The 24,153-nt window shown below is 45.0% G+C and overlaps 2 protein-coding genes across 4 annotated transcripts in view; one reads left to right on the top strand and one right to left on the bottom strand.

Annotated features, from left to right (window-relative positions):
• Positions 1-13: 13 nt before the first annotated feature.
• Positions 14-19,021, bottom strand: LOC125688128 (uncharacterized). Its single transcript, XM_048933747.1, is given in 21 exon segments — positions 14-2,608; positions 3,137-3,224; positions 3,410-3,494; positions 4,060-4,135; positions 4,467-4,529; positions 4,984-5,132; positions 6,381-6,417; positions 7,141-7,229; positions 7,322-7,399; positions 7,528-7,590; positions 8,648-8,731; positions 8,939-9,024; positions 10,130-10,290; positions 11,281-11,373; positions 11,780-11,900; positions 12,930-12,992; positions 15,160-15,300; positions 16,495-16,532; positions 18,521-18,577; positions 18,657-18,896; positions 18,898-19,021. Coding segments are annotated over 21 exon segments (1,971 nt in total). The 5' UTR covers positions 18,946-19,021; the 3' UTR covers positions 14-2,497.
• The window catches only part of CHD1L (chromodomain helicase DNA binding protein 1 like), a 24,030-nt gene continuing 18,453 nt past the window's right edge, over positions 18,577-24,153 (top strand). The window contains exons 1-4 of one of the 3 annotated variants that reach the window (XM_048933744.1): positions 18,577-18,597; positions 20,301-20,413; positions 21,163-21,269; positions 22,767-22,881. In XM_048933744.1, coding sequence (XP_048789701.1) covers positions 20,390-20,413; positions 21,163-21,269; positions 22,767-22,881 — 246 coding nt within the window. In that variant the 5' untranslated portion in view covers positions 18,577-18,597; positions 20,301-20,389. Of the gene's footprint in view, positions 18,598-18,935; positions 19,041-20,300; positions 20,414-21,162; positions 21,270-21,573; positions 21,632-21,892; positions 21,945-22,766; positions 22,882-24,153 lie in introns of those variants that run through there. The other 2 variants (XM_048933743.1, XM_048933745.1) reach the window with 2 other exon arrangements.

The raw sequence follows: 24,153 nt of genomic DNA, 5'->3' as shown, positions 1-24,153 counted from the left end.
CAGCTCAGTGTGTATATACCGTATATCTATACCCATACATATATCTATGTGAAGCAACAGGATTGTGTGTGTGGTCACTGTGTCTGCTTTGCTCACACAATTGCCTCACTGTGGCACACTGTGGGGATAGAATTGCTGTTCATTAGGAACTGGTCTTCTCTAAAACACAACTGAGTGAAGAGCCAGGGGAAAATAAAATGGGGCTTTCACCAGTATGGGCTGTTCGTCGGGAAGCCTCAGCACCAGGGAAGAAGATATCCACTGGAAATGCACTGCTGCTATACCAATTTAGGGAAGGGAAAGAAGCAGTGTGCTGAACAGCAGAGTATGTTGCTGTTGATCAGCAAAAGCTTTTCAGTTCCCTTTCCAGGGCTAGCAGCACACAAGCATGTATTCTAAGTAAGCCCTTCTTTGCTTTAGCCCCTTTTCCTCTTCAGAGCAACTTGAGGTTGCCAACTCCACCCAGAGAACGAACTAAATCTTGAAATAACAATTTTAAGGCAGTGTATCACTTAAAAAAGGATTTGAAATAGCCTAACCTATAAAGATGGTATCACTTTTATATTGCCATCTCTACTACCTTGAGTAATTGCACTAAATTGGAGCGTATTCAGCTCTTTCCTTCAAATCAGAGCTGTTCCTGAAGAAATTTATTCTTGTCAGACTTACCAGCTCTCCTACTGCCATACAGTGCATTTTGGCAGTTTTAGGTATTTTGAGTATTTAAGAAGTTACTAATAGAGAGGAAATATTTTTTTCTTTTAATAATCTGTTCTTCATAAAGTTGAACTGTGGTAGAATCTAATGAAGTAACAATTATGGCAGTATTGTGAAGGACTTGAAGATGAAAGAGACAATATCAACCATCATTAATTAACTGCGGATGCTAGTAGCAGCTGATCTTGCTGCTTTAACTCAAGTATTTATGAAAAGGGTAATACAGCATTCTTCCATTCAGATGCTACTGACTGGAACCTTTAAGCATTAGTAAAGTGCTACCCCTGTTTTAAGAGTGGAGACATGTAATGAAAAACAAAACCAACTGTACTGAGTTTGGGAAAAACTGCAACTACTTTCTGTTCCTTCTTTCCTTCCAAGCTAAGTAAGAATTCAATATTTTCTTCCCATCTCTAAGACAGCTTCTCCCACAGCCAAATCAGAAGCCCAATTTTTCTTCAATAGTTGGTGAGGTGGGAAACAAGACATATCTAAGCATTAACCATAAGCCAACTAAAGCTAAGCATTTAGGTTCATTTTGGAATGCTCTTAAGTCTTCTCCAATCATTGATGTGGCCACAGTGGTGCAAGCAAGACACAAGATGAGGACTTTCACTGAAACAGTAGTGTGGCTTTAGGGCCTGATCCTGTACAAGTAGAGCCTTCTCCAGCTGTTCTTGCTGTGATGTCATACTTTATGTAACACAACCTCATCTTTTTCTACCTCGATTACTTCCAGAAGTACATCTGTGACAAAAGGAGGTTGGCTCTGTGCTGCACTGTGGCTTCATGCAACTCATTTCCTGCACCCAGGGTCTCAGTAACACTTCTGCTTTTAGTACCACACAAATTGCACTTGCTCAAAATAGCTGGCTCTTGAAGAGCTATTTTATGGCATTACCAGGTAGCATCTTCCACTGGGACTCCTATATGGTAGAAGGCTTATTGCTTAGGTAACTAGTGGGAGAGAAGAGTCTCTCAAAGCTCAGGGAATGCAGACGTTTGTCAACAGTGCAACAGAGGGCCAAAACCCCCAAACAAAGGCTTCAGGTCACAGAAGTGATGAATGGTCATGCTCTGAGATTTCCTCCCCTTGCATGTAAGGTTGTAGGTGCGTAAGACTGCTCATGCAGTGAATGCACTCATTCTCTGCACAAGTCAGACTGACTTTACGCTGTTTGCAGCACAAGGGAGAAAACCAGTAACATTTCCATATCTACATGCCTTCATTTTGCCAGGAGGGACTATCTTAACTAAGGAGCTTAACACACACTTCTGTTAGTGCAGGTGTGTTAGGATCTTCCTTATTCCACAGGAGTTAGGCATGCTATTTTAAGGGAAACTGTCCCTCTCTCTCTCAAAACAGTACCTTTCTTTAATTCAGCAGCAGGAGGAGTTTTGTGAGAGGTTTAAGGTTTTAGAGACTGGCTTTCCACACACAGCCGTGTAGCCGCAGCTGTCTCCCATCTTTACATGGGACCCTGACGTGGAAAAAGGTTGCAGAAGATACTTGCAGGTTCCCCTGTTGGCAGAAACACAGTGAGGAACAAGCTAGTACAGTTGGTCTCCTCACTATGAGCTGGACCATTCAAGAACGTACAGAGCAGAAGTGATGTCTGCTCAGCAGCAATGCCTGCTTTGAACAGTGTTCCTCCTCATTTCTCCCATGGGTCTGCTGCTAAACCTCATTCAGTTAAACATTGAAAACAAGTCCACTCCAGTATCTGGCCAGGTCAGACAAGGGGAAAAAGAAGACTCGTTCCCCATCTTAATCATTCCATCATGCAAGGATGTCATAATGAATGGTTGGTTTTTTGGTCTGGCGACGAAACTGCTCTAGCTTCAGGCCAATCCTCAGAAGAACAGCTTCATCCCACCACTTTGCCATGACCTGCAAGAGGGAGACAGAAAAAACAAGAAAGTAGCATCATCACATACAGTGATTAAAGCCCAGGAAAACATGGCCAAAATTATGTCCCAGCAGCACCAAGACGACACACACTTCTCCCCTTTATTCCAGCAAGTATGGCACCGCTCTATTTGGGAAAAAGGGAGCTCAGTGACTTTATTAAAACATGGTACTTCCCATTACATCAGACCTATTTTCAGAGGGAAAAGAGCAAGAAAGAAATTACTGAACTCAGACATAAGGAAAAGAAAGAGCAGTGATAAATAACGGGTGGACAAGGATAAATTCCAGTGGACAAGGAGAAACCTATCTCCAGATGTCTGAAGAGTCCATCTGGCATTCAGAAGTGAGTTACTCTTTGAGGCAAATCTCCTCACCCAGAAGTTAAAAATTCCTTAATAGTATCTGGCAACTCCTCAAGTGTGCTGGCACCAAGAACTTGGTTATAGGGGTTCAGGGCAGAGCCAGCTGGGGATTTTGTGACCCAGCATCACAATAGCCACTGCTCACCTGGAAGCCAATTGGAAGCCCAGCAGTAGAATAACCAATAGGAACGACGAGGCCTGGAATCCCAGTGAAGTTACCAAGCTGCATGAACCTGGGGAAAAAGCTGTCATCAGCACTCCTGCCCTGGACAGAAGCAAAGTCAGCCTATTCTGGGGGAGAAGCAGCTAGGATCGATCTTCCCCTGCTCTACAGTCTGAACTCCTTGAGTTTGTACACCTAGTCTACAGCTGCTGCCAAATTTTTTGTTTGCAAGGTGCAAGCAGCAAATCTTCTTACCTCATAGACCTCATTGTGAATGAAATATTGCTGCTGCCAGTCAGAAGGTCAGATTCGTGGATTCTCGGGGCAGTGGAAGCAACAGCTGTTGAGGAATCACAGAATGGTTGAGGTTGGAGGGGAACTCTAGAAGCCATCTTGTCCAACCCTCCAGCTCAAGGAGGGTCAGCATTGAGGATGAAGGTTCTACAGCTTTACTGGTCAACCTAATCTGGTGCTTAAAGAGCAAAGAAAGAGTCAGTCTGCAGGCAGTCACCAAAAAACAGTTCAGTTCCTTAATGCCATTTTTCATCTAAATTACTAATGCAAACTCCTTCCCTCCCCCAGAACACAAGTCACTGGGATTTATGAATTGAGCAGTCAGTTTTCTATTTCTATGTATGTAGGTAGACGTCGAGTCTCTCCTGTACAACTGCTGACTCTGCATCTTCTGTTCCAAAAACCAAAAGGGAGTTCTGTGACTGCCTTATATACAGGCAGCAAGCACAGAAATACACAGCAGTCATTCTAATCAGGCCCCATTTTCTTTCAGAGCTGCAAGGCATGACGAAGTCCTTGCACAAAAGCTACACTCTTTAAACTGGAGAGGAAAAGCTAATGGAGTGACTGTTCTTGATGGGAAGCAGCTCTTTGGCCAGGACTGCCAGTACCTGGTGTAAGTATGCAGTTCACAGTGGTGAAGATCTCTCGCAAAAACCTCATGCTACGAGTTCTCTGTCGATTTGCCTGCAAGCAGAGAGATTACTGTCTGATGAGGCTCATCTCCAAAGGCAACTTCCTCTGCCCATGTGAGCCCATGTCTTTGCAAAAGAAAAAACAACAAAAAAAAACAACCACTATTGCTGTGTTTTGGAATCAACACGCAGTAGGTCAGCCCAGGTGTCACATCCTCTGCGGTACCCCACCGTTTTGCCCACCTTCACTGCAAAATCATTTCCTTTTTTCCCCACAGCTGAGTGCTGTCTTCCCATGTGTGCAGGGAGCTTAAGAGAAATGTTGATCCCTCTTCTGCAATTTCATTGCCTCCCCTTCAGCCTTCACCACAGTATGTTCTCACCGTAATATAATCCAGAGCGGTGAACTGGGAACCCAAAGCCAGGCTAGCCCGAGTCTCCAAATTCTGAAAGAGGAAATAGTCACAGCTCTCCTTGCACCAGGCTTGTTAATCATATATTCTAGCTTTAGGTAAGCATGAAGTAAGACAGCAGATTCCTGATTGTCCTTCTCCCCACCTTTCCCACCTTCATCAGCCTGCCATCAAGCCTAAGAGTCTCCCTAGGAGCTGTAGTTCAGACCTCTGCATGCTTTAGTAGCCTTCCATGCTGACTGGAAGAATCTCAGCTTGCACATAACAATTTGAAGGGGCTCAGGTCTGCTCAGTCAACAACAGCAAGAAACTGAGTGCGATAGCCCAGGAGTTCTCTTCCAGGACTACTCTCTGATAGCAGAAGTCATCCAGCAGGTGGTTTTTCACTGAGAAAGCAGGAGAGCCCCAGGTTTCTCAGCAGTGCAAGACACTCGCTCTGCATTGGTCATGACAACTACTGCCACTGATCCAAGCCGCTATTACTTACCATTTCCTGGAAATGTTTGTTGAAGTCGGGATGCAGGAAGTCCCTCATCTCACTGAGAATGCAGATTGTGTGGGCTATTTTCACTTCCTCCATCTCTGGAAGAGATACTTCAACCACGCTGGCTCCCAAATTCTGCAGGTACTCCGTAGCTGAGTGCAGAACAGGTAACACACAGACAGCATCTGTGAGTTTCCTCCCCAAACTTCACTGAAGGGCTGAGAAAATGCTTCCCCTTGTAAAGTCAGAGACCCCACTTGCCATTACAAGGCAAGATCTTTAGTGCATAATGTGGCATGCAGACTGCTGCCACCTCTTCTCATAGGTAAAAATCTTAGGCCCAATTAGATCTCAGTGCTCCAACAGGGCAGAGGTAGAGGCTTGTGAACAGATTCTTAAATTACCAAGTACATTTTGGGCAATTTCACCTTCTCCCTTTAGCCTTCAGTTAACCCAGACAGTAAAGGTGGTTCTGATTATGGTTGGCTGAGAACTTGATACGATTGGCATTCGATCAGCATGAAGCAGTTATTTAGCATCAGGAGAAACCCATTCAAAGCCTCTCCTGAAGTATAATGATAGAGGAAGCCTGTGCATACTCAGAGATCAGGTCAACAATACAGGTTCACCAAATCCTGATGTACTTTAACAAGGTCAGACACCAGGACTTTGCTAAAAAGTGAATCTTCTGCATATTAAAAAGAACCCTCTTCTATCTTTGACTCCAGCATCTTCAAAAATACCCATGTTTGTGGTACATCTCTCCTAAGAAAACTCTATGCATGTGGAAGCGTGAGTTTTAAGAGCTGGAAATAAGGAGGCTGAAGAGAACTCAGGCAAACAAAGCCTGAGTACTGTGAGCTATCTCAGCTCCCATGCACAAGAGGCCATCTATTATGCAAGGCACTGTAGTCTCTCCCCCAACTCACCACGTTCAATTTTGCTCAGTCTAAAATCCCACAAAGCCACCCCAAAGGCAGCATTTTGCTGATTTCAAGGAAGTATCAGAGGACTAAATACATCAAAAAATCCTAGCTGTCTTCCCCACTGAATGTAACCTTGTGAAACAACTCCCTCCCTTAGAAGACTTTTACTCTTAAAGCTTGCAGAGTAACTATTACTGTGCACAGATCTGTCTTTATACAGACAGAGGCTTAGCACACTGAACTGTATTCTTCCATTGTAACCTGACAAGCCTGCAACTGCTGAGCTTTTTAACCCTCAGCAGTCAGGAGGGCTTCCCTAGTACAAAGCTACTGCTGTCTGTGCAGTCAGACTTCTTTAAGCATCTGCCTTTAAGGACAGCAGGCCAGATCTCATTAATGCATCCACGAGAGGAAACACCAAGTGACACTATGACTTTAGGCAAATTAAGAGAGGTGGAAACTTTTGCTCTTTACCTTTCTCACAGACGGACAGGATTTCTGCATCACATGCCTAGAGAACAAGAGGAAAGAACTGAGCAGATTTGGGTAACAACTCTCCTCTTCTTGGTGAGCACGCTCACAGAACTTCAATCCTCGGGTCTTCCTTACTCCTGTCTCTAATGGCAGGGAAACAGCCCCCCCGAACTGCCTTAGGCCATCTGTTCCAAGAAAACAACTTGCAGGGCATCCCCCTATGGAAAAGGAACAGTCTCCTCTTCCAGAGGAGAGGACACTTCTCTGCACTGGGGCAAAGCCAAAAACAAACTTATTTTCTCAAAGAGAAGAAATCCTGGGCCTGTTTGTGGAGCTGTATTATAACTGCCAAGCAGTATTAGCTTGTGTGACCAGTTTCTACTTGGGGATGATAAAATACTATTCAGTATCTACACCACTGTCACCAAATAGATATGGTAATTTTCCTCACTTGTTTTTAAACTAATTCCCTTTTGGAATCAATTCAGAAGCATCACTTACAATAAAAACAGTGCTATGAGAAAGCATACTGCCATGAAATGTAGTCGTTACCTTTTCTCCTACCTACAACAGGCTTCTACTCAAAAGGTTGCCTTAGAAAAATGTCATCCCAATGGGTGCTTTCACCCTGTATTTCCCTCCAACTATAGGACTAAATATAAGAATGATGAAAGGCAAGAGAACACTGAATGCACTGAATGCACTGAATTCCTACAAAACTTCATTCTGCAAAGCATGAAGAAAGAGACAGAATAGTCACCTTAAAAAACGTCCAATCCACTCCCAGTTTTAAGCCTTTCAGGTCAGGAGCACACATATCTGACAGGGTTGCTTTGGGTTGCTTTAGTCCTGCAGGGAACAAGCAAGAGTTCCTCTGTTGATCTAGGATGCTTATAGGAAGGCAGAGCACTTGGCTTCTGGGAGGGAGTGGGCTCACCTACCATATGGATAGAGTGGATCTGGCTCAGCAAGAATACTGTAAACAATGGCTGCATCTGCCACTGAGGTACAGATAGGACCTGTGAAAGAGACAGTGGTTATGAAAACACGGCAAGGAGTAAATAGCATCCTTCTTTTGTAGGCTCGGATTGCCTCCCTGGTGGCAACACACAGGGAGGTCCCTGAAAAGGAGCACAAGTTCTCTTACCTACACTGACTGTGGAATAAGAGAGGGGGAGGCTGCCATGACTGCTGATCCGCCCAAATGTACCTCGAGAAAAAGAAATGGGCAGTTAGTTACACATAAGCACTCACTGGTAGGACCCTGGTCCACCCAGATGAGACAGCAAGTAACGCACCCAATCCAGCCACTTTTAGGCCCGCTGGTTCAGAGCTCCAATCTTTCAATGCCCTCTTTTGCAGAGGCAGAATTATCAACAGGAAGAAATACCATGCTCTGCAAGATCTCAACCTCTTCACCAGTGAGACTTCATGCCTAGCACCAACTGTATTCTGCAAATGTTCTTATCAATTTTCTGACCAGTCACACTTTAGTCATCATTGTTACCTTCCTCAGATGAATTATAACAGAGCTGGCCATGTGTGAAAGATAGTAAAACAGGGTAATGGTTAAGTATCTGGTCCCACAGAGCAAATGAGATCTTTCAGAATGCTAAAGCATTCCAAAAAACCAACTTCTCTTCCGAGTGATGGTGACTTCACCTGCTTTGCCACCTACCACACTGTAGACAATGTCCTGTGCATTTTTTATGTCCTTGATCCATTCCCCTTAATGATGTTAATTCTCACTGTAAAAACTGCATTGCTACTTCTTGTACCTCTGAGATAAGGGGGAATGGCTACATGCTGGTTTGATACAAGCCTGTTACCACGTCTAATTTACCAGGCACAAATCTGAGCAGCAACCACTCCATATAACTGGGATAATGGGAATCCATCATAGATGGAGCTGCTTTGCACTAGTTCACTACAGACACCCAACTACATTGTGAACATCTTCAGGAGAGGAAGACAGAAGAAGGCTGAGAGGATAGAAAGAAAAGCAGCGTGCAAGTTTTGCTTAGCATTTGATAAACGTACAGAATAAACTAACAGAAGTTAGTTTTTCTCAGTGTCTGTTCCATGGTCAGTACTGAGCCTACTGTCACTTTGCCAGTCTAACTCACGTGACTCTCAGAATGCTCTGCTCCAGAGTTTCTCTGGTTGAATTCTAAATAGCAAGAATTAATGGATTGGGCCTGTCTTGTTTGTGGCACCCTGATACAGTACAGAAGACATACACACCCACCAAGATTAAAGGGCACTACCTTTCAGCCCCACCACACCACAGAACGAGGCAGGAATCCTCACAGAGCCGCCTCCATCTGTGCCAATGGCCACTGGGCAGAGACCTACAAAAACAAAACAAGCATTGGCCTATGATCAGAGACAAATGTTATGCCCCTTTCATTCTACCACCACCTGTAGCCATGATAGCAGATAGAGCCCTCTGTTTATCTAGAACTTTCCTCCAGCTTCTAATACCTTCATGAAATCTAAACACCCGATGCTCAAGACTTGCCTCCCACCACCCTCTGGCTCAGTTTAGAAACACCTACCTGCTGCTACAGCTGCTGCTGACCCACTGGAGCTCCCACCTGTGAAATGGTTGGGCTTGTAGGGATTCCTAGGGATCTTGTGGTACCTGGGGCAGACAAACAGTGGTGAAACTTTTCCTAGGAAGCACTGAGTGTACTATGGGACAGAAAAAGATCCAGAAACATAGCTCAGGGATTCAGATCTCTTAGTAGAGAAACACCAGTAAAGAAACCCAGGTAATGGTATGCCCCTAGAAAATGAGACAAAAATAATTCTGGCTCAGAGTGCACACAATATCATTAGCAGCCTACCAAAAGGAAGAGATTCAAAGCAACAGAAAAGATGCTGTTCCACCTCTTCTGGTTGTGACTACGCTGTTCCATTACTTCATACCACAGTGCATCATGCAGTGCCAAAAGATGGAGCAGTCATTGACCACCAGTTCTTACAAAACCACAAGCAAGTTGGTGTTCCCAGCTCTGCCCTTTATTCCAAACTCTTCAGTCTGACCACAGACCCGAGGCACCAAAGAGACCTGCCCAGTGGCCGGGTATCCAGCTGGGGCAGCAGACCACACACAGGGAGAAAATGCTCATGCATTTTGTTGTAGCTGTGGGAGAGCCCCACTTCCATCCAGCTGCACATTGATAAAGTGTGGATCTGCAGACAGCTTACGAAGGCTGTGAGAACCACTGCTCTGACAGAGCAGTTCTCAGCCTGCTATAGCTGGAAAATTCACAGAGGTAAAGCAAATTACAGTGAGCTTGTTTTAGTTAGGACATTAAAACACTAAGTTTCTCCTGAGCTGATTGTACCTTTTCTCATAGTTCTTGGCCATTAGCCATTTTTGTGACTGTGCATGAGGTCTCCATTGTTTTCTGTCATTGTTTCTGTCTATGGTTCATCCTGTAAATATCTATGATTCATACCTTCAAGTCATGTAAGGCCTTGCAAAGCCAACTCTTTACCCAGAACAACTTGGCTCCTCTCCTGCCTTTGGTTTCAGGAGTCTTCAGGCTTCCACAGCTACTCTGAGCTTCAAATCTTCAGTGCTAGGTTTTCAGATCCACATGGTTCTCCATGCATGAGGTGTTTCAGTCAGTTTTACTCTTACATGCTTGCCCTATATTTGTACCCTTCTCTGTCAGCTCTGGACAGACTTGTAGGTCTTTCTAGAGCCTAGGGCAGAGAGAGAAGGAGGGGATTTTTACCTATTAGGGTTGCATCCAGTTGTTCCAGTCCCTAGTTCGTGCATGTTTGAGACCCCAATAATCACAGCTCCAGCCTCTCGCAGCTTCTTGGCCACAGTGGCATCTTCTGTTTCAGGCTCTGTCCCAAGGTACACTGTTCCTACTCGGTGATAGTAGGGTACCTTAACAAGAAAACACCTCATTATTCATTATAAAACCCCAGAAAGGTGGACAGACACTCGTGTGTACATCACATGCACATTTCAGCTCCACAACCAATTCCAGACATCAGGACCCACTGAGTTAAGTCAGGACCAGGAAGCCTTGCTCTTCATCTCGTCCTGCGCTGTTTCCTGTTATAAGAGATCCTTAACTCTTCACTGTTGGGTCATTCTCATGTGCAAAGGAGTTCCTTTAATACTACAATATGGAGGAGTAGAGACAAACAGATGGACAGAAAAATCCATCTCTCTACAGCAATGTAATTGCTACGCTCACAGGACACAAAACAGTCAACCCTGGCCCCACAGCATACAGGAGCTCTATTTTCCACTTTTTGTGGAAGGAGCTGCGGCGTTTCAAAACTGCAGCGCTTTGAAGCAAGGCACTGAGATTAGATGGATGCCAAAATACCAGATGGACTCAACTTCAGGGTGTGCTAAGTACTCTCCCCGACAATTAAGCGATAGGTCTCTCCAGAGTCCACAACAGTTTAATGGCACTGCCAGGAATATTTAATGGTTGCCAGCTCATAGCCCACCGTGGGTGGAGACTTTCAGCATAACTTTCATATTTCTGCTGTAAGTATGTCCTTCATGGCAACGAGAGATGGAGGCTATGCTAGAATCAGTGCCAGAGAAGCCCAGGCAGTTACACCCACTGCTACAGATGCTTTTATACACACTCATTTCATCAGAAGAGGGACTGCTTCCCACCACCACCCTCCACTCTGCACGGAATACAGAGATTCGTACAAGATAAGGAAAACATCTGTCATACTCAAGACCTGTCCTCACTTGGTAAAACTCGTTAATCCTGTTCACTATGCTCATCTACCTCTTATATTTCAAATACAGGTTTCTGCTGAGGAGATGGCTTTAAAAACTTGTTGCAATAAGCTCTCCTGCTTGATCTCTTACAGCATGAGCTGACAGCTAGACAAGGAAACTCACCACTTTGAACTCTTCTTTCAGGCACACTGGGATGCCATCCAGGTAAGATAGGGGACATTTATTCCTGTAACGAGCAGTGGAGGCTTCGGCCATCTACACAGAGGAAGAAAATGTATATGACAGAGTTGAACTGCAAGTCATTACAAGTTTAATAACAGATACCACAAATAGCTCTGCCAGGTTGCTGACAAGCCAAACTACGTAAGTTTTCTTCTTCCACTGTATGCTGGTGGGAAAATATTGCTTAGGAGAAACCATGCTGACAGATGCCACGTAAGCACAAAAATTCTGGCTTAAAAATAGAAAAATAGCTGTCCAGTAGGAAACAAATTGCCTTAATGCAGCCTCTTTTTGCAGGAAAGGAAGCAAATCTTTCTGTAGTCCTTTACACAAGAAAGAAGCAAAAATGTACATATTTTTCTGTGTAACAGATCAGAAGAACCTCTGCCCTCCCTACTGCTCTTGTGGTGGTAGAGGATCCTTTCCTAACAGACATTACCAGCATTATTTGCTCCTGGTTCCATTGCACTATTGCTCTGAGTGGGGGCGTGGATTTGTCGCAGTCCTCCAGCACAGCAATGATGTTCTTTGCTACTTGAGATGGCGTCAGCTTCCCACTCCTACAGGGCAAAAGTTGGGACCTCATTATAAGACCCCCCCACACACCATATCCATGCAAAGGGTTTGTCTATCATGTAGCAACAAGGCGGTTGTCACAGTTGTAACCACTAAATATATGACAATATGTGTATGGTGATGATTTCCATGTGATTGCATCAGGACAGGAGACATCCTTCTGTAAAGGAGTACTTGCCTACACAGCACTCTCCTAACTCTCAGAATAGGGACAGGAGATAGGAGACTTACTCAGACATTCCTGAAACACTAGGAAAAACAGGGCAGGAAAGCTGACAACCTTTACAGTTTGCCCTCAAGCTTTAGAAAACCTAAGACTATTAAACTGCCAGTACCGTGAGCTAAGAGAAGAGGCCAGATCTGCCTCTGGCTGACACAAACACCTAGTTAGAATGGATCTATAACAGCACATTGCAGTGCCACCCATTTGCTCCAAGGTCACAGCTCACTGACAGGGGTGACCCCTGTGGAACATGTCAGGAACACGACAGGATTTATTTGTGTGCTCCAGATACGGCACACATTCCAAAGGCAGCCACCCAGCAGCCAACAGGTTACAGAACCTTGGAGTCAGTGATGTGCTTCCAGCTCCTTCTGAGCTGGGCACGTTGACTGGGGAAAAGCAGGCACTCTGTTCTCAAGAACACAAGCAGCTGGGGATTTAAGGGGCTCTTCAGAGGTCTACAGTATGTGCAACTTGCTTCATCCATATGAACCTTTCTCACCTCCTCACTCATTTGGGCAATCAAGGTATGTAGAAATCTCTCCCAAATATAGACAGCCAAGACAAACAGTATTTAAATAACCTTGCAGGCTTTTTAAGAGTTATGCAGGCAGTTATGCTGGCTTTTCTTTGTTATTCTATCTGAGGGAAAGGACTGCAAAGGATGAAACTAACCAGTGGTACCTCACAGACAATCCTAACAAGGAGATGCCTGAGCTTGTGGAATAATAGCAGCCAACAGCTGGGGAACAAGAAAAATAAGTTGGTCCCAGGCTATAATTTCACTCACCGGTAGCAGTCCAGGTAGTCTTTGATCCCTTTGAAGCTAAACCCATGGCTGGCAGAATCAGGCCTGCGAAGAAAGGATTGAAAGGGCAACTTTGAAATGTCAAGGTCACCTCTGTTCAGACCTTTTGTCCAATGCAGGCTAGGAATTGCTCACTCCCAGGTCATTGTTGGGACTGCAAGCCTGAGCATTTTAGCTCACGCTTCTTGCACACATTCAAGACACAAGGTACATTAAGGGTACCACAGCAATAAGCAGTCAGACTTGATACGTTTTAGTTGTTTCACTTTTCCACTGCAATAAAGCAGTCCTTAGATTCTTCAAAATTTATTCCAGGTTTATATTTGCTATTCACCACTGGAGCATTACAGAATAGCTAAAATATACCCAGAAGCCTGCTTCCAAGAGATCTATCCCAGGTTTGATTCAGAGACAGTGAAGTACTAAGGCCTGAGCAGTAGGCCTTCAACCAAAGTTGACCTCTAGATGAATCTTACAACCCAGAGTTGTAAAATTATCATTAGTATTCAAACATTTGCAAAACATGCATCTTGAACAAAATGTCTCATTAGCAAGAGACGTAGCTTAGATAAAGCATTATGAGAATGTATTAACCTTTCCTTGTTTAGAAGCATAGTGTCAAGGCCTTCTAGTACACAAACTTCTTTGGTTTCTCTTTAAGTCCCGGCCAGCCTTGAGGTGGAATCCAAAAAGGGAGAATGAAACCAGATGTTTCCACCTAACTGTCATGTAAATGTCTTTATTCAACAATATAAAAGCTGGACCCTTTTGCAACGAGGTTGGAGACCTCATCAAGTGGACAGTTGCTGGGAAAGGCTCTCCAAATCCTTGCCACAAACAGGGCTCCCCAGCAACTGTGGGTCTGGATGACGGTGAAGTATTAAGGCAATTGATGGCGTATCTTTCTTAATCACTACAGTTCTTCATCACTGTAGTCAATCTTCTGTAGTAATGGTTAGGTGCATTACCACGTTCTGTTTTATTCTTGTATCATTTCACCTTTAATATAAGTAAAGATAAACACGCTTCTTTAAGTTGGTATCTCTGACTTTGGTGCTGACTCTGTTCATTAGCAACATAGCCAGCAGCACGTCCAGTGTCTGGTGTGGGATGGAGAAGAGGTGCTATGCAGCACGCGTGGCAATTCACATCAAACTGCTTAAAAACAAAGTCAGTAGCTCTGACTTTTGATAAATAGATCCATTCCTCATCACAGTAGGACAAACACAGAATGATTAAAACAACTGGCTACAATTACTATTCCTGTCATGTCCCCATATCATCACCCAACTCAGAGGCCACGTCCTGGAGCAGGACAGTGCATGGCTCTCACCATGCGCTACGCAGGGAAGAGGTTAGATTCTAGTATCCTGCCCTGTAGTACTCATTGTTAGAGCTGAGGACATCAGAACCAGAAGGCTGCATTCACCTTGACCACTGCCTGCAGGAACCATATCCTTCCACCTACAGTGAAGGGACTGAATGATTTCCCTTGCCCTAGCTTAAGAACTCAAGCAGGAAGCAGACTTTGTCTTGCTAAAAACTCAGACATATGCAAAGAACCTACTCCCTGAGACACTGGTAAAGCACACAGAAATCTTCAGTAACTGTTAGACAGACACACAGCTAAGAACAAAACCAGATGGGGAAAGTATTCATAGCAGTCCAGCTACCTTCAACTCAGCATCAGATTCTGGATAGAAATGGGATGTCCTGGTAACATTTCACCCCTAATGTGATGGGGTTTAATCAAGCACAGGCTGCAATTAAGAAGCTAAACAATCCATTCTCCAAGCAACCTAAATAACAAAACCTGATTTCTTGTGAACTGTTTGCTTTGCACCTTAGCTTCTTCTCTCCTCTCAGCAATCTGTTTTCTCTTTGAAATACACTGCAGGTAAGAAACAGCATACCTGTAAATTCACTTAAGGGATGTATACATCGAGTAGCCAGCCACTAAGTGTATCTACTCCAATAGTGCAACCAGAGCAAAGCAGTCTGCCTGAAGCTAGCTAGCTAGTTCACACTGCATGTTAACTACTCATAATTTATAAATTACGAAAGGAGAGATCTGACAGCACTACTTGTTTTGTCAAATTCTGTGGTCATGGAAAGAGATTTTAATCCAGATGACTCAGAATGACTGTTTCCTCCTAATATCACAGAGTGTGTGTGTGTTCTTTCACTCCACTCTTAACCAACCCACACTTACCTTGTATCTATCAGCTGCTTGATGATATCCAAAGTGCTTTTAGTCTCAGACTTGTCTTCTGTAACCTCTGCAGCGACCTCTGGGATAAACGTGGGATCTTCATGAATGTCAAGAGAACGCATGAGGGAGAAGTTGTTCAGCCTGCAAGAGAGAGAGAGAGAATGCTGGAAGATGCAAGCTCCTCCATGACTAATTTTTCCATACTGTTCCAAATGAATTTTACCCAAGAACATTTTGTTGCAGCAGTCTGCTCCCACAGCAGGGAGTTGCAACAGTTACAAAATAATCTTTCACACCTTTCTAAAGCCTTGCCGAAGGCAGCACCAAATCTATCCTGCTTGCTTAACAGAGCCTCCCACCTTTCGACATAAAGCCAGCCAGCCTCCATAAATCCAAGCTGGGAAAGAACTGCTGAAAGTTTTCCCATTCACTCTAATCAGATATATCACCCACAGACCAAAAAAGACAGGAAAGGAGAGAAGAGAAGAAAGTAGCATGAGCCATACATTCAAGCACTAAGCCTGCTAAAGCAGGCAACTCTTCAGACTTAATCCATGACCTGCCTCAACAGCTTATTTGCAACCAAACGTAATGGGAATTGGATCAGCACAGGTTCAGGGCTTGGAGTAACGCAATGAAGTAAGGAAATTCAGCTCCTATCATAGATGTTAAGAAATGACCTTCTGCAATAACAGCTGTGACAACTGTCTGGGTTTCCTTTACTTAAAAAGCCCATACCCAAAGTAAAAACTCTGGGGAACCAAGCACGTTTGCTATCCTGGAATCTGCATAGGTGATCACCCAACTGCAGGCAACGTATGCATGTCAAGAGTGACCCTGAAGCTCCTGGCACCTCAGCAGCTTGTAGCACAATACACACTCGAAAGTTCAGTTTCTAAAGAAAACCACAAGTGCGACAGAAGGTTATTCATAATGATAATGATAATGATGAATCTATTTTAAAAGAGCACATTAAAACCTCTGAGCTTCGTGCCTGGTCTCATTTTCCCAATACTACAGTTTCACCACTGCTGGTGGTGAACACTGTAGATTTTCATATCCACAAGCTTTGAAAGACTGCTCTTTAGCAAGAGCATCGAAGAGCAAAGAGACAACCTGGTGAATTTAGCTTCTATGAGCCTGCTTGAGTGTGGAAAATGCTTAATTTCCTCTGGTAAAGGGTCACCAGAAAACCAGAGCAGTTAAAAAATCTAGTAAGCAAACTGTGAATTAATCTTACTCTTCACTCATTATGAGACTTCCCTCTTTAAAAAGGTCATTTCAGGTAACTTTTAATAGGGAACAACCTTGGAAGAGATAACACTCCCCTCTTACCTTAGTAAAAATGGCAGTAACAAGATCTGTCCAAAAGCCTAGAAGAAGGTAAGCAGAAACACTGATTTGCAATAGCTTTGACCAGGGCATCTTTCTCATGAGACAAGGAATGCTAAATACATTCACAATTGCTGCAGTCTCCAAGCACCCTGCAGAGCACGCACTTATATTTCAGGCCACAAAATTGATCTGAAATGCTTTTCCCACCTCATGCACATTTATAGAATCATAAAGACTGTATTCTCCTGGCTATCCGACAGGAACATTCATTTTTTCTTCCCTGACAGCTCCAGAAAGCCTGCACTTGCAGGCTGCAGCACTGTTAAGAGGCATCTACATAGCTTCTACCGGTGCTCAGAGCATCATGCAAACATTGGATAAGGTAGAAGCTTATTATAATTTCATTTATCTCTCTGTTAACATCTTTCCTAAAGTAAACTGAGCCAACTTGGAAAAGCATGAGAAATGTAGGTAGCAGGCAGCTAAAAGCAGTCTCTGTACACCACGGTTCCCAGTGTAGCAATATCAGCAGTCCCAGGGAGATTAGCCTTGTTCTAGCTTGCTATAATAGCCCAAGAATCAGCTTCCAAAACATGTGAAAGGAGTGCAGCCCCAGCTCCCAGCACAACTCTGAAGCAAGGCTCCCACTCCTACATACATGAAGTTGTTGCTTCACACATTGTGTAAGAATTGGTTTCTATTTGAAAAGGCATTGCTCCTAACCTATGTACAGTGCAACAATAAAATCCAGAGTGAGACTGAGAATCATAAAGCTGGAAAGACCAATTAGATTGAGTACAATCATCAGTTCATGCCTGTGACTGCTCTAGAACATGTTCCTCAGTGTCACATCTACCCTTATCTCCAGGGACAGTGAGTCCACCTCCCTGGGCAGCCTGTGCCAACGCCTCACCACTCTTGCTGATAAGACATTTCCTAATATCCAACCTGAACCTTCCCTAGTGGAACCTGAGACCACTCTCTCTCATCCTATTGCTGTTACCTGGGAGAAGAGGCTTATGTCCCTTCACTGCATTCTCCCTTCAGGTAGTTGTAGTGAGCGATAAGGTCTCCCCTGAGCATCCTCTTCTCCAGTCTGAACAATCCCATCTCCTTCAACCACTCCCCAAAAGATTTGCACTCCAGACCCTTCACCAGCTCTGTTGCCTTTCTCCAAACACACTCTGAGGCCCTGATGTCTTTCTTGTAGCAAGGGGCCCAAAACTGATCACAGTACTTGAAATGCTGCCTCACCAGAGTTTAACTTGGGGGACAATCACCTCTCTGCTCCTGCTGGATGCACTGTTTCTGATACCAGCCAGGATGCCATTGGCCTTCTTGACCACCTAGGCATACTGCTGGCTCACATTCTGCCAAGCATCGACCAACACCCCCAGGTCCTTTACCTCTAAGTAGCTTTCCCAGCCACTCTCTCCCAAGCCCTGGGGTTGTGAAGAGCAGGAGCCCATGCCACCACAGAATGGCATAGGTTGGAGGGGACCTTAAAGATCATTTAGTTATGTCTCCATGCAGGGGGAATGACAGGAAAGGAAATAAGCCCAGGGTCACACACACCAGACACATCCAAAGCAAAAAACTAAAAGCCGTTCTGGTCATTACACCCAGGCACAAAACCCCTTACGAGGTAAGCTCGCATGGCTCCCAGATCCAGGGCAGGTTGCACAATAAGATAAGAGCGTGTACAACCCCGAAACGAGAGGCAGAGCAGACCCAAAGCCAGCCACTACAGAGACCGACACCAGCAGCCCCCACAAAGGGAAGGAGACACTCCCACACACGCGCCTGCAGCTGCACCTGCTCCACAGCCCTCCTCGCCAGCCGCCCTCCGAGCACAGACAAACCCCAGCGCAGTCCGAGCCCCGCTGAGGACAGCTGTCCGCAGCCTCTCTGTGAGATCCCCAATCAGAGGGGCTGAGCGATCCCAATTCCCCCGTGCCCGCGGGGTTCCGCACAGCCCGTCCCGTCCCGTCCCCGCGGCGGACATCTTGTGCCCGTGCCCGCTCACCGTGTTAGCCGTGTGTACGAAGAGCCGCAGCCAGAAGCCGCACAGCCTCGGGGCCCACTGCGGAGAGGAGGCGAGAGGTGAGCGCCGGGCCCGCTCCCCGCAGCCCACCGCCCCGTCCACCCCACCCCGCGCTCACGGCGTCCCGCAGCGGGCGAGAGGCTGCGGCTCGGCCCGGCTCCCGACGGTGCAGCGTTGCAGCCGCGCTGCCCGTGTGCCGCCGCACGCAGCACAGGTACAGTGCGGCGGCGGGCAGCAGCGCGCCGAGCAGCAACAGCAACGCCAGCTCCATCGCGCCGCTTCCAGCCGAACCCGGAGCCGGCAATCCGCTATGGCGGCGGGGCGGTGCTCGGCTTCTGCCCGCCCGCTGCCGGCCCCCCGCGGGGCGGGATCGGAAGGTTTCCCGCGCGGCGAGCACTGCCCGCCATGTCCCGCTTCTTGCAGGCGCTGCGCCGCGCCGGCAGGGCTCGGGCGGGAGGGCTGGGCGTGCTGGAGGAGGACGTGTCCCGCTGGGGGCTGACAGGTCAGTGCGCCCGGCGCCGGGGGTACGCATTCATCCCGTGTGCTCCCCTGCAGCCGGTACGACGAGTGGCCCCGGGCCTGTTCAACCACGGCTATCGCTGCCACAGCGAATGTTATGTCCTAGGCTCGCTGCTTCTTACAATCCTTCCCACCTCTTTCAGTCACTTTACCTTTTCCGTTCGATCTTCAGAGCAGTATCTTGGTTTACTGAGCTGTTGTAGATGCCCCATCCCTGGAGGCATTCAAGGCCAGGCTGGATGTGGCTCTGGGCAGCCTGGTCTGCTGGTTGGTAACCCTGCACATAGCAGGGGGTTAAAACTAGATGATCTTTGTGGACCTTTTTAATCCAGGCCATTCTATGATGCTATGATTCTGTTAAAGCTAACATGTTTCTGTGCAGCCTGGTGGACTAAACGACTTTTAAAGGTCTCTTCCACTACTTAAGTTCAGATGCAAGAAAAGATTTTGAAAACTTTGACTTGTGTTTGCTTTGGTACATCATATCCATTAATAAGGGTTGCTCCGTCTTGGTGACAGGGATCTGCAATTGAGATCTGTTCTAGCTTAAGCTGGAAAGCATCTTATTGGAAAGTGGGCATTATGTTCCTGTGGACTGCTATAGAAGAAGATTTCTAAAATAATAGCCTGAAGAGTGTCCCTGGAAGTCATGCTTATGTGTTTAAAATGTGTCTGAAGCTGCAATCATAGAATCATAGAATGCGTTGAAAAGGACCACAATGCTCATCTGGTTTCAACCCCCTGCTGTGTGCAGGGTCACCAACCAGCAGTCCAGGCTGCCCAGAGCCACATCCAGCCTGGCCTTGAATGCCTCCAGGGATGGGGCATCCACAGCCTCCTTGGGCAACCTGTTCCAGTGTGTCACCACCCTCTGTGAGAAAAACTTCCTCCTAATATCTAACCTGAATCTCCTCTGAATTCAAGCTGTCTGTCAGGAACACAGAATGGCAGCCTGATTATTGCACTGTATTCCATATACAGGCCTTTGTAATGACTTAGGGACATTTTCGTGCATCCAAGTTCCTGAATATGGTTTGATGTAATCTGTTTGCTGTAACAGCAGTATTTCTGCTCTCTAGCAGGGTAACGCTGCTCCTGCTCAAAGCCTGGCTGCTTTTGCTGTAATGCAGCTGGTTGGAAGGTCAGACCTGTGCAAGACCTGCTTCTGGTGACTTCCAGCTGTAACAGTGCATACAGTGTATTGGATGGCTATGTGACATTAACAGATTGCTTTTATTCACAGGCATTAAGCTTCGTCCATATCAATTAGATGGTGTAAACTGGCTGGTGCAATGCTACCAAGTCCAGCGTGGCTGTATCCTGGGTGACGAGATGGGTCTTGGGAAGACTTGTCAGGTGTGTCATCCTCTGAAAAATGACTTTTGCCTAACTTTTTTTAGCTCAGGCTTCCTGCAGAATGAAAAAAACACCCTAAGCATGTAAGCAGCCACATGCTGAAGTCCTTACTCATAAGAGAGAGCTCTTTTTTTTGTTCCTTAATCATGTAATACTCCTGCTAGGTCCTGAGCAATGCTCCAAAAAAGCTTGAGGAGGGTTGTAAAGCCCATTTGACACAGATGTATGAATGCATAATTCATAGTAGTTTCCAAATAATGTTAACTAGTTAACACAGTGAGTATGGAGCCAGTGATATCATTTCGATGCACCTACAGTAGGATGATTTTTGAGTCTGTCAACATGTGGATTAAAGTTGAGTATACATAGATATTTTTCAGGGTTTTTTAAAACTTTATTTTTTAAATGGGATTCAGTTTTGTTGGAGTGAATGATGATTGTGGTTTAGTTTCAGACGAGTCTTAAATAACAAACTGGCACCTTTAGACAGTGATGTATGGTAGATCTTTGTGACTATTGGGAAAACATCTTTGGAAAAGGGCTATAGATGTTGAGGTAATGTTTTAGGATGTAAGCTTTTATTTCATTGATGATGGATCTCCTTTGGTATTCTCTTAGCTCTGATTTGTGTTGGAGAACTTGTGGGAAATCAGCCACAAACCTCAAGGGGACCTTCCCCACACTCAGTTTATGCAAGTTCAGGAATTTCCTTGTTATTAAAAAAAATACTTTTTTTCATTGCCTTCTAGACTATTTCTCTTCTTCTTTACTTGACAAAAAAATTAACAAACAAAGAGAGATTCCTGATACTTTGTCCTCTGTCTGTTCTGACTAACTGGAAGGAGGAACTGGAGAGGTAAGTTTAAACAACTGTCCGACTCATTATAGTCTTGAATGATGAGTTACGAAGACTCTCTTCAAATATGCTCAGTCTAGCAATTATTCTTCCTTTCAAAAGGAAGAAAACAAAAGAGGGAAGCTACCTGTATGGGAACTGCTGAGCCATGGCCTGAACCTCTGATTGATCACCTGAGGCGAGCCATGAGTCAGCCAGAGGAGCACAGGTGAAGGCAATTCACCTGTGCTGCCGGAAGGGGTGGAGCCAGGCTAGGTCCTCCTAGACCTATTTAAGAGCTGGCTGCCAGTGGGGAAGGATCTTGTCTGGAGATCCCCTCTTCTGGTGTTTTTTTTTTTTTTGTGGGTGAGCCTAGCATATGGGTGAGCCTTCCATTTATTCTCTTTTGTTATCTTAGTCTACTTTGCCTGACTCTCTTGTTCTTTTTGTGATTATGCCATCTTAGTATCCATTGATTATACAGTACCAAACAACAAATTGATGTATATGCTGCTTGCAGTTAATGCATAGCCTGTGCAGTGCTGTCATATCCATGTGTTCATCCAGCTTACAGCGTTGGATGACTGTCAGTAAATATACCTGCACTAGCTTTGTGCTTGTTTTTTTCTAACCCCCATGCTCAGCCTCTGTTAGGCAAATTCTGCTGAAGACAGCCAGGATTCTGTACGATAAAAGGTAAGACCCAAGCTGAATAGTGTGTTTCTTGGCATGCTCGCATATGCATCTAAAATACCTTATATCCATGCATGCAACCTATATTCACTGGCATACAGCATCTGGGCTGATGGCATGTTTGCTATGCCCAGAATCTGTATGTTTTTAGGCTTGAGCCCAAACATTGCTTTTAAGAGGAGTGCCTGAAAGTTGTAGAATAGAGCAGCTGTATTTCTGTGTGGTTGTTAAGCAGTGCTGTGTCAGAAACAAAAATTATTGAGGTTAGATTTTGAAATGATTTGGATAAACAAGCAACTGGAATAGCTGGGAAAAAGTGCATCTTTGTATGACTTAATATGGTAAGCTTCAGTAGTGAACAGCTATGTTGGAACAATAGGCAGGCATTGGTAGTGGGATTAAGTAAGGAAGAACTTTATGGTTCCAACTCTTCTTCCATGGAACTGATTTTTATCTGCTTTCACTCTGAGAGCTAGATTTTTGGAGCCCTGTTTTGGAACTACTTGCTGCAGACATTGTTCATCTATACTTTAGCTACCTCTGGACCGATTTTTTTGCTCCCAGCTAGAGAATCATTTGCTTTTCATGAGCTTTTTCAGTTTCGAGTAGCAGACGGACTGTTTGATTGGTTTTCCATCATCTGTGTCGAACTTTGAAATCTAGGAGAAACCAATTTATGTGGCATTTGTCCAAACCAGAACCAGCAGCTCAGGTGCCAGGCTGAGATGCAAGTTAACCAGGAAGGAGGTAGATTCAAGAGCTGAGATCCAGCTCCCAGGAGAACAAGGTGCTATCTTACTTTTGCTGTCTTTCTCTTGACAACAGGTTTGCCCCAGGTCTCTCCTTTGTGACATACATTGGCAACAAGGAGGAGCGATCCGAACTGCAGCAGAACCTGAAAGAGCAATCTCACTTCCATGTGCTCTTAACAACATATGAGGTATATGTTGTCTTTGTCACTTGAAAAGAAGTCTCAGGTTTTTCCTTGCCTTTTCCATTCCTTTGTATACTATGCTTCAGCTTTTGCCTGCTATACTCTGATCTTCCTCAGTGATTCCCTACTCTGCAGCCCACATCACCTGCTCATCTAAGTTGCTGCAGTTTTTGTGCTCTGAAGATCATCTGATATAACCCTAGCTTTACCACATGGCTGTATCACGCCTTGAATAAACAAATCAAAATCAGAAACATCTTTAACTGACGCTATATGGCATTTTCATTCGCCCTTCTATGTTGCCTTACGAATCTTCTGTATTTAATGGAAAACGTGCATGTGTGATGTTTATTAAGATTCTATTAATTGGTCGCTGCAGGAACACTTTGAAAGAGCTTGCTTATGTCTGTACCTCTTTTGCATGCCCTCCTCAGCCGAAAATGGACTGTAAAAGTTTATATTAAAACTGATGGAACGGGGGGCTGAATCCAATCAGTGCTTTACAGAGAACCAGTAGGATTGCTTCCTTGATCACTGCTTTGGGTTCTGCACGGCCAGGTGCTTAGTTATGTCCAGTGGAAAAAAGCTTTCATCTTGCTCTTATGACTCATTTCCACTCAGGTGTTACTTTGTATCAGTGCTTTGATTTTATTTTAGCAGCCTCTTAACAAACAAACCGATTTGAAATTAAATGAGAAAGCTTCTTTTGTTTCCCCTGCTTGATCTCCTCTTCCTTTTGCCCCTTTGCTTTTCCCCCTCAAGTATTTTACCATTTCCTTCCTCTAGGAGCCATGACCTGTGCTGATCACTGTGAACCTGCATATTTTTCCACAATGCACAAGCAGGAGTGCAGTGATAAGCCTTGTCCTGAATGTGATAAGTGGAGGTGCTCATGCTAAAGCAATGCTGACATAACAATCAGGCACATGGAGATACTGACTTAGCTAGTATTTTTTCCATCTCTGTTGTTCCAATGATAAAATTCTGTGCTTCTTAAGGCTTATCAATTGATCCAGTTTCTCTTCCTCCTCGAATCTGAAGTTGGACAAGTAATGTGAGCACTTTAGGATATTAGCAGGTCAGATTAATCCACTGAAGGGTGTGTTTGCTTAGAGTCAGAAAGACTGTAGTGCTGGAGGTGCGTGGTGTTTCTTAGAGAGTGTGAATGATATGAACAAATGTTACAGGCTTGTCTGAAAATTTCCACGAATTCTCTGAGGTTTTACTACTGATGCTTTGCCAGAAGAGCATTAAAATGAAGAGTTGCTAAAGCTTGTG

This window comes from Lagopus muta, chromosome 1, assembly GCF_023343835.1.
Source record: "Lagopus muta isolate bLagMut1 chromosome 1, bLagMut1 primary, whole genome shotgun sequence".
Taxonomy (NCBI): domain Eukaryota; kingdom Metazoa; phylum Chordata; class Aves; order Galliformes; family Phasianidae; genus Lagopus; species Lagopus muta.
The sequence above is the reverse complement of the archived record's forward strand: the minus strand, read 5'-3'. Positions and strand labels throughout refer to the sequence as shown.